Source organism: Onychomys torridus, chromosome 17 (genome assembly GCF_903995425.1).
Source record: "Onychomys torridus chromosome 17, mOncTor1.1, whole genome shotgun sequence".
Lineage (NCBI taxonomy): Eukaryota > Metazoa > Chordata > Mammalia > Rodentia > Cricetidae > Onychomys > Onychomys torridus.
In genome coordinates this window covers 64,066,723-64,081,934 of record NC_050459.1, presented here as the reverse complement: position 1 = coordinate 64,081,934, position 15,212 = coordinate 64,066,723, and the positions used below count along the sequence as shown (strand labels likewise).

Sequence of the window (15,212 nt, the reverse complement as noted above, 5' to 3'; positions counted from 1 at the left end):
TTTCTTCATCAGTATTAATTTTTGATATATCAGGCATTACTGGTTCATTTACAGAAGGCAATCTTTTGACCCAGAATTCAGCCCCAAAATTGAATAAATTGTAATTTAAGAAATTTTTCTGTGTATGCCTACATGTATGTATATACACCACATATGTAGAGGTGCATATTGAGGCCAGACGATGGCATTAGAGTCCCTGGAACTTGGGGCAGTTATAAGCTGCGACTTGGGGACTGGGAACAGAACCCATGTTCTCCAAAGAACAGCAAGTGCTCTTAGTCAGTGAACAATCTCTACAGCCCACTCACCTATACCTTTTGAATATATAATCTGCAGCACTATGACCAGGGTTTCTGCACTAGTTCTGTCTGATCTAGTTTTGTTTCTCCCACCATTATAACTCACCAATATCCATACACTTCAAAGCACATCTCTTTGTATGAATCCGAAAACCCAAGTCTTCAAGACCACACAGATCACAATGTGTACCTCACCTCTGGGGTCTTGGTGATACTTGAGTCTGTATCAGCACTGTCTTACCTCGCATTTCCTTTAGGAAATGTCTTTGCAGTTTCCTTAGATCACATGGAATAAACTTCTGGGAAGAGTAGAAATGTCAATACTGGTAGCAAGGTGTAGGAATAAGGATGTATTTGTTACTTTGGGTTGGGTACTATAACCCAGGAATAAAGAAACACAGCATTATTATCTGGATTCAGTGGAAACCACACACCAACACACACACACACACACACACACACACACACACACAAAGGTACACTGATGTTTCTGGTGGCACATACCTCTAATCTCGGCACTAGGGAGGCAGAAGCAAGGGGATCTCTGTTAAGTTCAAAGTCAACCTTTTCTACAGTTAGTCCAAGGACAGAGTTTTTTTGTTTTGTTTTGTTTTTGTTTTTTTTGTTTTTTTTTTTTTAAAAAAAAGAGGGAGAAGTATGGGAGGGATTAGAGAGGTTAGAGTGGGGATAGGATTTAACCAACACATTGTATACATGTATGAAAGCCCTCAAATTATGCCCAGGGAGTGGGGAGGTGTCCAGGATGTGATATACAGATTATTTCAAAGAAATGAGTAAGACACACAGAAGTAATACTGAGAGTATACATAGATTTACTGGAATAACAGCATAGAATACATTCCACAGAATAAGAGTGGACTCAAGTGTGTACCTCTGAATCCATAAGTTTTCATTAAAAAAGGAGAGTTCATTAAAAGGGCAGACCTATCTTCTAGTGATTATAGGGAATGATTTCCTATGTTTGCTAGAAAAGTTTGTATAACCTCAAGATGGTCCCCAAAGTCCAAGTGCTGGCCTTTCTTGGTTGTTGGGATCTGAAGATAAGTTACTGTGGCTCACAGTCATTCTTTTCTGGCCTTCTTCCTGCATTACTTCTCTCTGAGACACATGATATCCACAAACTTTTATGGGAGGTTGAAGGGCAAGAGATATCATCTTTGGTAACTGCTTCCAGGTTGTGGGGTTCTATAGTCCTGGTGACCCCTGAAGGCTATACTACATTGTTTAAAGACTCGTCATTATTTTGAGTCCTTATGTGTGTTTTATGTGAATTAGGATAAGCATTTTATCACATTGTTCACATGCAGAAGGCTTGGTGTTGGTGTAAGTTCTTTCATGCATTTGAAGGAAACAGGGATAAAGGAAGTAGATATTGTTGACACTTATAGGGGTTTTCCACAGCATGAACAGACTGATGTCTCTTAAAGGAACTCTGTCGGCTGAAGGATCTGCCACACTGTATGCACTGATATGGTTTCTCTCCAGTATGTCTTCTTTCATGTAATCGAAGGTAAGAGTGATGCCTAAAAGCTTTACCACATTCTTTACATTCATAGGGTTTCTCTCCAGTGTGGCTTCTTTCATGAAACTGAAGATAGCTCTGACGTGTAAAGGCTTTACCACAGTGTTTACATTCATAGGGTTTTTCTCCCGTATGAGTTCTTTCATGTAATCGTATGGAAGAATGGTATCTAAAGGCTTTCCCACATAGTTTACATTCATAAGGCTTTTCACCTGTGTGAGTTCTTTCATGCATCTGAAGTAAAGAGGGGTAAATGAAGGACTTACCACACTCTTTACAATTATAAAATGTTTCTCCATGCATTATTTTATGTCTATGATAGGAACTCTGAGATTTGAAAACTATATCACATTGTTTACATTCATAGTGTTTTTCTCCAGTATGAACTTTTTCATGTAATCGCAGGTGAGTAAGTCTGCTAAAAGCTGTACCACAGTGTTTACATTCATAAGGTTTTTCTCCAGTATGAATTCTTTCATGTGACTGAAGGGCATTGAGACATCTAAAGGCCTTACTACATTGTTGACACTTATATGGTCTTTCTTCAATATGAATTTTCTGATGTCTTTGAAGAGAATTGAAAGAACTCAAAGTTTTACCACATTGGTTACATTCATAACATTTTCGTACAGTTTGGCTTCCTCCACACTCCTTGTATTCATAGTTGTGATGTCCACTGTAAGTCAGGTGATACAGTCCATAGGATTTTAAACATACCTCACACTCAGAAGGTCCATTCACAGTGTGAGTTTCTGTGTATCCTTCTATCCTTGTAAGATAATTAGAGTCCTGTAGCTTCTGTTCACAGTCCTCAGGTTCATACTGTGTATATTCAGAGTGAGATATGATGTGCCTATTAAAAATGAAAGACACGTGAAATTTCTCCACACATTGTTGCTCATACTGAGATTGGTATACGGATAAGGTTGCTCCACCCTGACCACCTTCTTCAGTATCAGAGTACTGTAAATATAACTACTGTGAGAAATGACAAGCCCATTAGTGACAGTTGTTTTACTACTGTTTGCCTATTAGACCAACTTTCTACCCCAAAAAGGAAAAAAACCAAACAAACAAAATGTGTGCTTTCATAAGAAAGATCTAAAAATAAATGGACTGATGGTTCTGCAATATGCTTCCCATAGGCCTATGATCAAATTAGTAGAATTTGTTAATGTAGGGTCCCAGAACTGGTTCTGGGTTAAAGATTAAACAAAAACAATACTTTGGGTAAAAATTCTCTACTGATAAATTAATTTAAAGCTGAGATTATTTGTTTTGTTAACTTGTTAAATTTTCATGGCACAGCAGCTGAAGAAAAGCCTCAGTGGTTAAGAGAACTGGCTGTTCTTCCAGAGAACCCTGATTCAATTCCCAGCACCAACATGGTGGGTAACAACCAGCTATAAAGCCAATTCCAAAGGATCTGATGCCTTCCAAGGGCACAGTATGTACGTAGTGCACAGACAAACACACAAACAAAACACATATATACATAAAATAAAAATAAATAAATCTTGCCAGGCAATGGTGGTGCATGCCTTTAATCCCAACACTCAGGAGGCAAAGGCAGGAGGATCTCTGTGAGCTGAAGGCAAGCATAGACTACACAAGTGAGTTCCAGGACAGCCAGGGCTACACAGAGAAACCCTGCATCAAACAAAACAAAAAATAAAATAAATAAATTTTTTTTTTAAAAAATCTTAAAAACAAAAATTTTACAGCACATTAAAATTACTTCAAGGAATATTTGCTTGCACTTCTGAATGCAAATTACCTTAGATTTAATTCAGGATCTTCATAATGTTCTTCACTTTTCTGGTCTTCACATTCATATCCTAAAATATTGTCACAGAAAATGTGTGATAAAATTATCATAATGTACATTGCAACTACACCTAATTTCTTCACCACATTCTTCCCTTTCCACATGCAAATCACTGTGACCATCAATAACCAGAAACACCTGCTCTCTAATTTACAGAGTGAAGGTAAGATGATAGCCTCACCTATGGCAGTGAAGTTCCTGCAGGTTTCCAGCATCACATCTCCATACAGAATCTTCTGAGAAGGATCCAGCAAATCCCACTCTTCCTGGGTGAAGTTCACAGCCAGATCCTCAAAGCTCACCAGATCCTAAGACATTCCATATTTGTATAAAAAAGAGCATATGAGAACGACACTCCATGTCTGACAGTACAACGGCGTAACTGTGGTTCCCACACACTCACTCCATGACACAGGAGTTCTAGTAAAACCACTGAGTGATGTTCAGAGACAGCAGACAGATCATTACTGTGCTGCGAGGAGAGGCATTGCTTCCCCAGCCCATTCCCTTTCTCCAACCATCTCCACTTCTTGTCCCAGGCACACCCTATCATCCGATACATACAACAGCATTAACATTAGGGATCAGGAGGCTGGCAGTCCTTGGAAATTCATGCTCAGAGTTTAAGATTCTTCCTCCATATTCCTAACATTCAAAGAAATTTCTAAAAACAAGGTTACAAAAAAAAGAAAAAGACATGGAGTCCCGTGAATACATAAAAATAATAGAATCTCTGAACAAGTACTTTGAAAATATTCTTAAGAATATAGCAAACAGACAACAAACAGAAAGAGCAAACCCTAGAGAAGAGAGAACTGATTTTCTGTAAGTACTCCATAATCATATACACTCTTTAAGACAAGTATTTAGTGTGTGTGCATTTATTCACATGGGGACACAACAGCACTGTGAATGTGGGAGTCAGTTTGCCCCTTCTACCATGTGGGCCCCAGGGATTGAACTCAGGTTATCAGGCTCAGTGGCAGTTGTGTTGACCTATTGAGCCATAGCACTGACCCAAATGTGTGGTGGAATACTAAAATGTGTTACATTTGTTTATGCTGTGGAATATTTGTACAAATTTAAAAGTTATTTTTGTACACTGTATATATGTGTCTACTCCTGTTTAAGGTAATGTACCTATGCAGTTCATTTAAAAACATAAAGTAGCCGGGCGGTGGTGGCACATGTCTTTAATTCCAGCACTCAGGAGGCAGAGGCAGGCAGATCTCTGTGAGTTTGAGGCCAGCCTGGGCTACAGAGTGAGTTCCAGGAAAGGCACAAAGCTACACAGAGAAACCCTGTCTCAAAAAAACAAAATTAATTAATTAATTAATTAATTAATTAATTAAAAAGAAACAAAAATAAAAACATAAGATAAAGTTCTAGTTTCTGAAAGCTATTATTATTATTATAAACTATTTAGGATAATTAAGAAACACAGGTTAAGCTGGGCGGTGGTGGCACATGCCTTTAATCCCAGCACTCGGGAGGCAGAGGCAGGCAGATCTATGTGAGTTCGAGGCCAGACTGGTCTCCAAAGCGAGTTCCAGGAAAGGTGCAAAGCTACACAGAGAAACCCTGTCTCGAAAAAAAAAAAAAAAAAAAAAAAGAAAGAAAAAAGAAACACAGGTTAGTAGTTAGTCATCTATAACAATCAAATTTGTATCTGTGTTAGGCTTATTTCCAAGATCATACAGAGATATATTTTAGATAAATGGTCTTCAAACACTTCAAAGACCTACAGAATATGGCATTTAAAATGTCTTGTTAACTTAGGGCTTTTCATGACAATGAGACACATCTGTTCCTGGCACATCAATTTACTTCATAAAAGGATGATGGGCATCAAAAAAACTCCATAGGAGTTTGCTTTCAATGTGGCAAGGTTAGCATTTGGGCAAGAAACTGCTTTTGCCTTCACTGCTGTAAAAACTGGACATGCATGACCCACAAAAAAAGTGACTGCTGAATTTTGCAAAACATGAGACAGTCCTTCAGGGTTCCTGCTTCATAAAAGAGTCTGCCAGACACTCTGTAGGACAGAGAAAAGAGACTGACAAACTTTGCCAATACAAGATGGGACAGTCCTTCAAATTTCCTGCTTCACTGAAAAGTCTGCCAGTTATTCTGGGCCTGTACGCTGAAGATGGACACCCCAAAGAGGAACTTTGGATGACTGTCTAGGCAGCAAGATGTCTCTGTTGTTAGATAATGTTACATCTGTCTGGGAGTTTTTGATGGAGTTAAACACTAATTAGAGTTATAGTTTTCCTTAGTTATTAGTAAATTAGGTATAAAATTTCAGAATTTCTTCCCCCCCCCCCCCCCAGACAGGGTTCCTCTGTATAGCTTTGCACCTTTCCTGGAACTCACTTAGTAGCCCAGGCTGGCCTCAAACTCACAGAGATCCGCCTGCCTCTGCCTCCCAAGTGCTGGAATTACAGGTGTGCACCACCACCACCTAGCAGATTTCAGAATTTCTAAGATAGATAATGGAGTATTTTCTCTGATTCTGCTAAATACAAATGGAATGAATATTGTAAATATAATTCTTACTTGATAACTGTTTTTGTTGTGTTCAGTTTTACTATGTTAAAGTTAAAACCTTTCATTTTTATTTAGACAAAAAGGGGGAAATGTGGAATATTATTTTAAGATGTGTTACATTTGTTTGTGCTGTGGAGTATTTGTTTAATGATGCAAAGATGTGTTGCATTCTTTTATGTTGCATTTGTTTAACTCTGTGAAGCTGTGTTACTTTGCTTGTCTAAAACACCTGATTGGTCTAATAAAGAGCTGAATGGCCAATACCAAGGCAGGAGAAAGGATAGGTGGGGCTGGCAGACAGTGAGAATAAATAGGAGGTGAAATCTGGGAGGGATCAAGGAGGGAGAAAAAGAAGAGACCCAGCTATACAGCCAGACATGAAATAAGAAGGAAAGAAAAAAATATACAGAAATAGAAAAAGGTAAAACCTAGAAGCAAAAGATAGATGAGATAATTTAAGAAAAGCTGGCTAAAAATAAGCCAAGCTAAGGCTGGGCATTCATAAGAAAGAATAAGCCTCCATGTGTGATTATCTGAGAGCTGGGTGGCAGCCCTCACCCCCCCCCCCACCCCAAAGAGCCAAGAAAGTAAAAAGAGTTTTAAAAAAAATGTTCACTCATTTTGAGTTCTTTTTTGGTTTTTTTTTAAAGGCAGGGTCTCTCAGTATGTAGCCTTGCTTACTGGCCTGGAGCTTGCTATGTAGACCAGGCTGGCCTCAAATTCATAAAAATCAACCTGCCTCAACATCCCAAGTGCTGGGAATACAGGCATGTAATATCAGGCCAGCAATGTTCACCTTTAACAACCAAAAAATACAGAAAGAATGCAGAGAAATACAAATGTGACAAATGGAATGGGGGGGGGGGGGCTTAATGTAAGTCATCTCTGAGAATTTTAAGTAACCACAGAATCTAAACAGTGCTACCAGCTAGAGATCAAGTATCTTACACATGAACCTAGAGGGGCAATTCAAACACATTCAAATGATGAAAATCATAAAAGAATACTGTCACAAATTTAGTAACTTATATGAAATTAATAAATTCTTTGAAATGAGCAATCTAGCCCAAAAGTCATAAAGGAGTAAGTGGAGAAAATTATTGGACTACAGATAGAGTATCTTAGATAAAACAGGCAAGTTATTTGAAGACTCTATCAAGAAAAGCGATTAAACAATATAACTATGTACATGCACATGTAGGAAAGAAATTAAATAAATATTTAATATTTGCAAACAGGACAAGGGCTCCCTGTGTAGTTGCTAACAGCTGCCATGAGATCTCCTGGATAACTCCTTTTTCTTCTCTTTTAGGATGCTGGCTGGAGCCTAAATGTGGTTTTTCTGGTACTTTGAGCCTATCTGCCACGGGACTCATACGCCAATTTAACTCATGTGGCATTGCTTTCTCTTCCTTTATCTAGCTCCACTTCTTGGCAGCTGCCAGAGCTTACAGCTTGCCAGTCCTGAGGGTTTGCTTTCAACTCATAAAACTGTCCTTAAGCTTCCTTTTGAGACAGCTCTCAAATTCTTTTAAATTAAATTAATTTAATGTGTAAAATTAAACAGAGAATGATGATTTAAAATAATGTGTAAGGTATGCATAAGAAAAATAGGATCAATGAGGGTTCTCTTGAGGCTAGAACTAAAAGAACAAATAACAAGGAGAGTTTATTTGATTACCTTATCTAATTTACAGCTTACCTGATCCAGCCTGCACAGTCCAACAATGGCTGTCTCCATGATGGAAAGGCTCCATCCACGAAGACTAGAAGCCTCAAGAGCTTCAATCAGGTGCCAAAGGCCCAAAGCACACCTGGACAGCTTCTGCTCTTCAGTCCACACTGGAAGGCCCAAGAAGCTGGGTTCCAATGTCAGTGAAGGATGGTGGTGGTGGCGTACAGCAGCAGCAGTAGCAGCAGCAGCAATGGACAGATGCACTCACCAGGAAGAAGTGAAGGCAGGCAGGAAAGTAACACTGTTTCTCCTTTGGACTTCTCTCTACTAAGGTCACACTCAAAGGGTCTTCTCGCCTCAGTTAATCCTTCCTGAAATCCCCTGGCAGACCTGCACAGAAACAAGCCTCTTAGTTGATTCCAGAGCCAATCAAGTCAACTGAAGATCAGCCATCATACAAGCAATCAGCAATATTCAGGACCTGTGTTCCCACTGAGTATGCTCCCTCACACTCCACCCTCACAACCTCTGGATCCATCTGTCTCCACCCACAGGCTCCTCTCAGACTAGTCTTACCTGTGTCTTGAGCTCCATTAGCAGCAACCTGTACTTTCTTCCCTATCATACTGCTGGCCAAATCCTAGCACATAGTCTGCTGCAAGCTCTGCTAAAACCCCTGGGCTCAGAAGGGTGACCTGAGTGGGACTTCCCTAGGCTGAGGCTCAAACTCGCTAAAGTCACATGTGGTAAAAGTTTCCAATCTGAGGTTTAGAAGTGGCAAGCTCTGGTTTTTTAGTTGTTATTTGTTTTGTTTTGTTTTTTTAAGTAGGAGGGGATTATTTTGTTTGGGTTATGGTTTTTCGAGACAGGGTTTCTCTGTGTAGCCCTGGCTATCCTGGAACTCAATCTGTAGACCAGGTTGGCCTCAAACTCAGAGATCAACCTGCCTCTGCCTCCTGAGTGCTAGGATTAAAGGTGTGCACTATCACACCCAGTGGTTAGCTTTATTTTTATTGTTCTCAGCTTTTCCAGCAATACTTTATTACGTGTATCATCAGGCATGTACACCTTTCAAAGAGCCCCTCTGAAGCCCAGTGACTATGCTCTATCTTTACCTTTCTATTGTCCATGTTCTCACCATGCTCTTGTCATATAGCTCAGTGTTTTATTTATAAAGATTGCACAATGTACCAAAGAAAACCAAGTAATACAGCCATAAAAATCAAGAAGTAAAATGACAAAGGGAAAAAATCTGAAAAATTGAAATGGAAAAAAAAAATAAGGAAGATCCAAACAGTTAAGAATTGACACCATGCTGAGTGCAGTGATGCACACCTTTAATCCTATCATTCGAGAGGCAGGCAGGAGATCTCTTGAGTTTGGCTAGTCTGATCTACAAATTGAGATTAATTAATAGAGACTTGTCTTAAAAATACAAAAACAAATTTATACCAATCTGGTACCATGTGTTCCAGAAAAGCAAATACTTCTGAATTTAAACTACGAGGCCATCATCCTACCACAACATAAATTAGGTGTGCACATGCACACACACACACACATTATGTGTATGCATACTACATTTTCACTATTCATTCATCATTGGTAGACATCTAGGCAGTTCTTATTTCCTAGATATTTTGAACAGAGCAATGATGAACATGGTTGAGCAAATATCTCTGTAGTAAGATACAGAGTCCTGTTAGTATATGCCTAGGAATGTTATAGCTGAGTGTGGTGGCTTGAATAAGAACAGCCCCCACAGGCTCATAGATTTGAATGCTTAGTCATCAGAGAGTAGCACTACTTGAGAAGAATTAGGAGATGTTGTCTTGTTGGAAGATGTGTGTCACTGAGAGTGAGTTTTGAGGTTTCAAAAGTCAAAACCAGGCCCAGCCTCTCTCTCTTCCAGATTCAGATATAGAACTCTCAGCTACTTCTCCAGCACCATGTCTGCCTGCATGACACCAGGTTCCCTGACATGATTATGGACTAAACCTGTGAAACTCTAAGTAAGTCCCAATTAAATGCTTTCTTTTATAAGAGTTGCCACGGTCATAGTGTCCATTCACAGAAATAGAACAGTGACTTAAGACACTGGGTCATATGCAAGTTTTTAAAAAACTGTTAAATGAATAACCCACCACTCTCTGATTAGATTTGAGACATGCTTCACAAGAGGGAATGCAGACCTAGCATTGTAAATCTGGCCAAAACAGACAGCTGAGGTCTTAGCCTCTAGGAGTAATCTTACTAATAGTGTTCAGCTAAACTGTCCTGAGACCAGGTTACTTTCTAAATATTTATGGTCATACCCATAAACAAATGAAATGATACTCCTCCCTTTGCAATGTCAGTGAACACAGGATGCATGGGTGTTCAAAGCACCAAGAATAAGTGATGGTTAAGTGTTCAACCCTAAATAGGACATTTTTAAATTTTTTTTTTTAATTTTGCTTTTGAGATTTTATTTTTATTTTATGTGTGTGGATGTTAAGCCTTCATGGACTTGGTTGTTGTTTTTGGTTTTTTGGGTTTTTTTTTTGTTTGTTTGGTTGGTTGGTTTGGTTTGGTTTTTTGAGACAGGGTTTCTCTGTGTAGCCCTGGCTGGCCTCTGCCTCCTGAGTGCTGGGATTAAAGGCGTGCACCGCCACCATTCAGCTCTTTCATGTCTTTCTGTGTAACATGTCTGTACAGTGCCTACAGAGGCCAGAAGATGAACTGGAATTACAAATGGTTGTGAGCCACCATGTAGGTGCTAGGTATTGAACTCTGGTCCTTTGGAAGAGCAGCCAGTGCTCTTAAACTTCTGAGTCATTTCTCCAGCCCTAAATAGGACATTTTTACCACTACCTCTTAAGGATCACAGCAGAGGAGGGGTGAAAATGTAGTAGCCAAAGGAGAGAGGGAAAGGCTATAAAATGCTGATCTCTGGGTATGGCAGTCAATGCTGTCAGGACTTCACAGTGGTTGTGGTCACCTCCAATGGGATTACGTAAAACAGCACCTATCAATAGTCAATTATAGGTCAGAAGGGTACTACTCTTCTTTGGATTACTGACCACTGATAGATTCTGGAGGAAGAAGTCATTGTCTTTAGGTGTGTGCCCACTGAGGTGCCCACCAAGCTCCCATGAATAGTCCCTAACTCATAGGTGATCCTGGTTAACTCAGTGGGTTCCAAGAGAAAATGGAAGAAAGGAGACACCAGTGACTAAAAGGGAATTGAAGGGTAAGGCAGGACTAGGACTGTGAGGGCTGTTAGAGGACAGGAGCCACAGCATGCATTTTAGACACTAAATTAAAGGGGAAATTTGTTAACAGTTATAAAAATCTTAAGGAAAAAGGTGTTCCAGTTCATATTTACTATTCCAGCATTTTGGAAGCAGCAGCAAAAGTCAGGAGTTCAAAGACATCCTTAACTACCCAAGGGCCTCCCTCAATACAAAAAGAAATTAACTAAACCAAATCAAAAACTTACGTACCACAAACAAGTAGAAATTAAGACAGGTGTGCAAAACCAATTAAAACTTCAAAATTCAGTTTGTGGAGGGAGTTCAATGGCAGAGCACACAAAGACCAGAGTTCACTTCCCACTCCCCCAAAAAGTTAAAAATCAATGTAATATATTATCAACAAGTAAACAACAAAAATCCTATGATCAGGCTAGAGAGATGGCTCAGGGGTTAAAAGCACTGCCTGCTCTTCCAGAAGATCCAGGTTCAATTCCCACCACCATGGTGGCTCTCAACCATTTGTAACTCCAGTTCCAGGGGATACAACACCCTCCTCTGTAGTCGGACTTTCTTTGTACCACCAGTCCCAAATAATGACGTGTCTTGTTGTTGTTTTTTGAGAAAGGGTTTCTCTGTGTAGCTTTGCGCCTTTCCTGGAACTTAGTTAATAGTCCAGGCTGGCCTCAAACTCACAGAGATCCACCTGGCTCTGCCTCCCGAGTGCTGGGATTAAAGGCATGCACCACCACCACCCGGCAAGACTTATTAATTAGGAAAGTTTGGCCTTAGCTTAGGCTTTTCCCCAACTAGCTCTTATAACTTGAACTAACCCATTTATATTAATCTACATTCTGCTATGTGCATCTCACTAGCTTAGTTCTAAGTACCTCAGATCCTTCCCAAGTTCCTCTCTCTCCTCTGAAGTCTTGCCTATTCTCTCTTGCCTACCTAATGGCCATTCAGCTCTTTATTAAATCAATCAAAAGGCACCTTAGATAGAGACATATCTTCACAGTGAACAAAACAATTATCCCACAACACTCCTCTGTCCTCCTCCACAGGCACCAAGCATGTACATGGAACAGAGACATAAATGCAGGCAGATAAATATAAAATATAGAAATAAATTTAAATTATTTGATCATACAAATAGTTGGGCAGTGGGGGGAGTGAGGGGAGACTGTATGACAACAAAAGGGGAAAGGAGCTTTTTCAGAAGAAATAAAAAAGAAAATCTCAAAAACCAAAAGTTCAAGAAACTAACAAGATACTATAGGATACATAATTCCATCCTATTCCTATACCTTGGCAATAAGCAATAGGATGTGAAAATAAAAATACTATACTGTTTGTATACCAGTAAAGATAAAAGACAGAAAGAAATACACAAAGAACTACAGACATGCTGGGTATGGTGCTGCACACACTTGGAAGGCACAGGCAGGCAGAATGCTTTCCAGGACAGATTGGTCTACAAAATTCCAGGGTTCCGGGTCAGACACATCACACAATAAGACCTTGTCTCAAAAAAAAAAAAAAGGGGGGGGGGGGAAGCCTGCAGACATTAACCACAAATTATTTTTTTTAAATAAGTATGCATTTATATGGGTGTTTGCTCCACATTCATGCCTGGTACCCATGAAGGCCAGAAGAAGGCTTCAGATCCCCTCAGACTGGAGTTTCAGATAGGTGTAAGCTACCAGGTGGTCACTGGGAATGGAACTCCAGTCCTCTAGAAGAGCAGCAAGTTCTCAATCACTAAGCCATCTCTCCAGCTCCAAACTACAAATCTCTAATGAAAACAATCTACTTAATAAGGAGAGTGCTACTGCAGAATTCTGGATATCCAAGATATGTTCAGTGTTGAGACTAGGTTGTGCCCTGTTCCAGTTACTCCATGTTGTAAAAAACAGTGGCTTTCTTTCTAAGCAATGCCTTGCCCTGAAACTCCATGTGACTCCATTTAAGGGAAGAAAATGACTACAGCCCCTAGAGTAGATCCACAACAATACCACCTGTTCACTCAAATAGCAGAGACTGATAAATGGCTTATTCCTAGGAACAGAAAGAGAGCCACTCTATAAGTTTATGAGGGTGAGTTGACACTAGAGGGGCATATGAGTGTATTAAAACGCTATCAGGGAAACAAGGCCCAAGAACCTGCCAGACCAGAAAAGTATATAACTCCCTCTCCTGGCCTTGTAAAGTGATGGACACCAAGCAGTAGGATGGCTGGCCCCAACCCTACCAACCTATCATCTCATACTTGGCATGTATGTGAAGAAGGGACAGACAGGGAACTCCTGTCCCCAAGGTTTCAAATAAACTAGGTCCAACCTCTGTCAGCCCAGCCTTTCCACTGCCTATCCCTCCCAATCTAGACCTGGATCTGAACCCAGTTGCCTGTTCTCAAAGCCAGGTTCCACCTTCTAACTAGCAACTAGAACTCTGTAACGGGACTGACAAAACTGAGTCCTCCCTGGGACATCCTAGTTTTGAGTTCCTTATCATACCAATACAGGCTCTACCTGAATGTCTCTCAGCCCACTTCTGTGCCTTTTCTTTTACTTGTATTCATTTTATAAACTACATGTATGCATAGCTATCCTGTGCTGTGTGATTTAAGAATATTACTAAGACTGGAATAAACCTGCATCAGCCTTGTCCCAATTACCAAAGTAAGTGGAATTATCTGAAATTGCTACCTTCAAAACCATTGTACCTTTTGAATTTATTGTTATTCAAAAATATTCTGACACTATGGGAAAATACAAATGTGTTCATCTATATCTAGCATACCACACGTGATAGACAGTCTTAATAATAAGATGTCAGTTTTCAGTTTAAACTAGAAGCTCAACACAATTCCAATAAAATCCTAAATATATATATATATATATATTTATCATAACAGGGAACATAAAAGGTGTGTGGAAATGAATAAAAGAAATGATGAACACAATACAGAACACCCAGGTGCAAATGTCGCAAAATTACAAATGTCGCAAAATTAACCGAAAAAGGATCCTATATCTGCATGTGGAATGCAAAGTTCAGTACTTCTAGAAGACACCACAAAGAACCTCAGTCTAGCAAGCTGCCTTCCAGGGCAGCACCAAAAAGCAGGACAGGCGCGACCGTGACGTCACCCGCGCAAGGCTCCCCCACCCCCGCAGGGCGGGGCCTCCCGCTCAGCGCTGGCGCGGAAGAGAACCATCAAGGCGGAAGTACCCACAGGCCGCTGGGCAGGGCCCAGGTCGCTGAGCGGATGCCGTGTCCCCGCGCCCGCTCCCCCAGCCCCGGGGAGGACCCAGCACACCGGCTCCCGCGGCTCAGCCGGACGCCCCGCCCCGTCTGGGGACAGCGGCCCCGCGCTCACCATGGCGCGGCTGCCGAGCTCGTCCGCGCTGCCCTCACAGCTCCGGGCAGCGGCACCCGCAGTGACCTGGTTCAGCCTTGGTGAAGAACCCTTAGCTAGCATGGCGCCCGGAAAGAGCCCTGGCCCCCCCCCCACTGCCTCCCAGAAGCTTCTGATTGGACAACCTGCCTGAAGGCTGTGGTTGGCTAAAACTGTTTTGCGTGGGCTGAGTGACAAGAGCAGCTAGGCTGTGAGCTTTAAAACATCTTGGCCAGCAGGTGGCAACATAGGCCCATGGCTCTTGTGTACTTGTAGGCGTGCCTTACTAAACAACCCTGGCCAGTGAAAATAGTTGTCAGTGTCAAGCCTCATTTTGTGACTCTGAGATACCTAGGAACCAGTTCACTGAAAAAAGCAAACTAATTTTCGGTCCTGACATCTCAGGAAGTCATTGTGCCATAGCTTCTCCAGAATATTTTTGGTGAGAGTCTTGGTATATAGCCCATAAGAGCCTCCAACTTTTAATCCTCCCGCTTTAACCCGCTAAATTCTGAGATCATAGGCCCTAAGCCATCATGAGTGGGCGTAATTTTTTCTTGAACAGCCATTAGAGAACTTGTAACTTCTGGAATGTCCTCAGATACTCGAGTTCTTCACATGTAAAACTGGAGAAAACAATTTTAAGAGTATGTAATTGAGGGGCTTAGAGAGATGGCTCAGCAG

The 15,212-nt window shown here is 40.8% G+C and overlaps 1 protein-coding gene across 1 annotated transcript; it reads right to left on the bottom strand.

Moving 5' to 3' along the window:
• Positions 1-1,112: 1,112 nt before the first annotated feature.
• On the bottom strand, positions 1,113-14,629 carry LOC118568860 (zinc finger protein 14-like). The gene is made up of 5 exons (XM_036166359.1): positions 14,511-14,629; positions 7,923-8,285; positions 3,852-3,978; positions 3,620-3,680; positions 1,113-2,695 (listed from the first exon to the last, which is right to left on the bottom strand). The coding sequence occupies exons 2-5, from the start codon at positions 7,959-7,961 to the stop codon at positions 1,654-1,656; spliced, it is 1,269 nt and encodes a 422-aa protein (XP_036022252.1). The 5' UTR covers positions 7,962-8,285; positions 14,511-14,629; the 3' UTR covers positions 1,113-1,653.
• Positions 14,630-15,212: the final 583 nt, after the last annotated feature.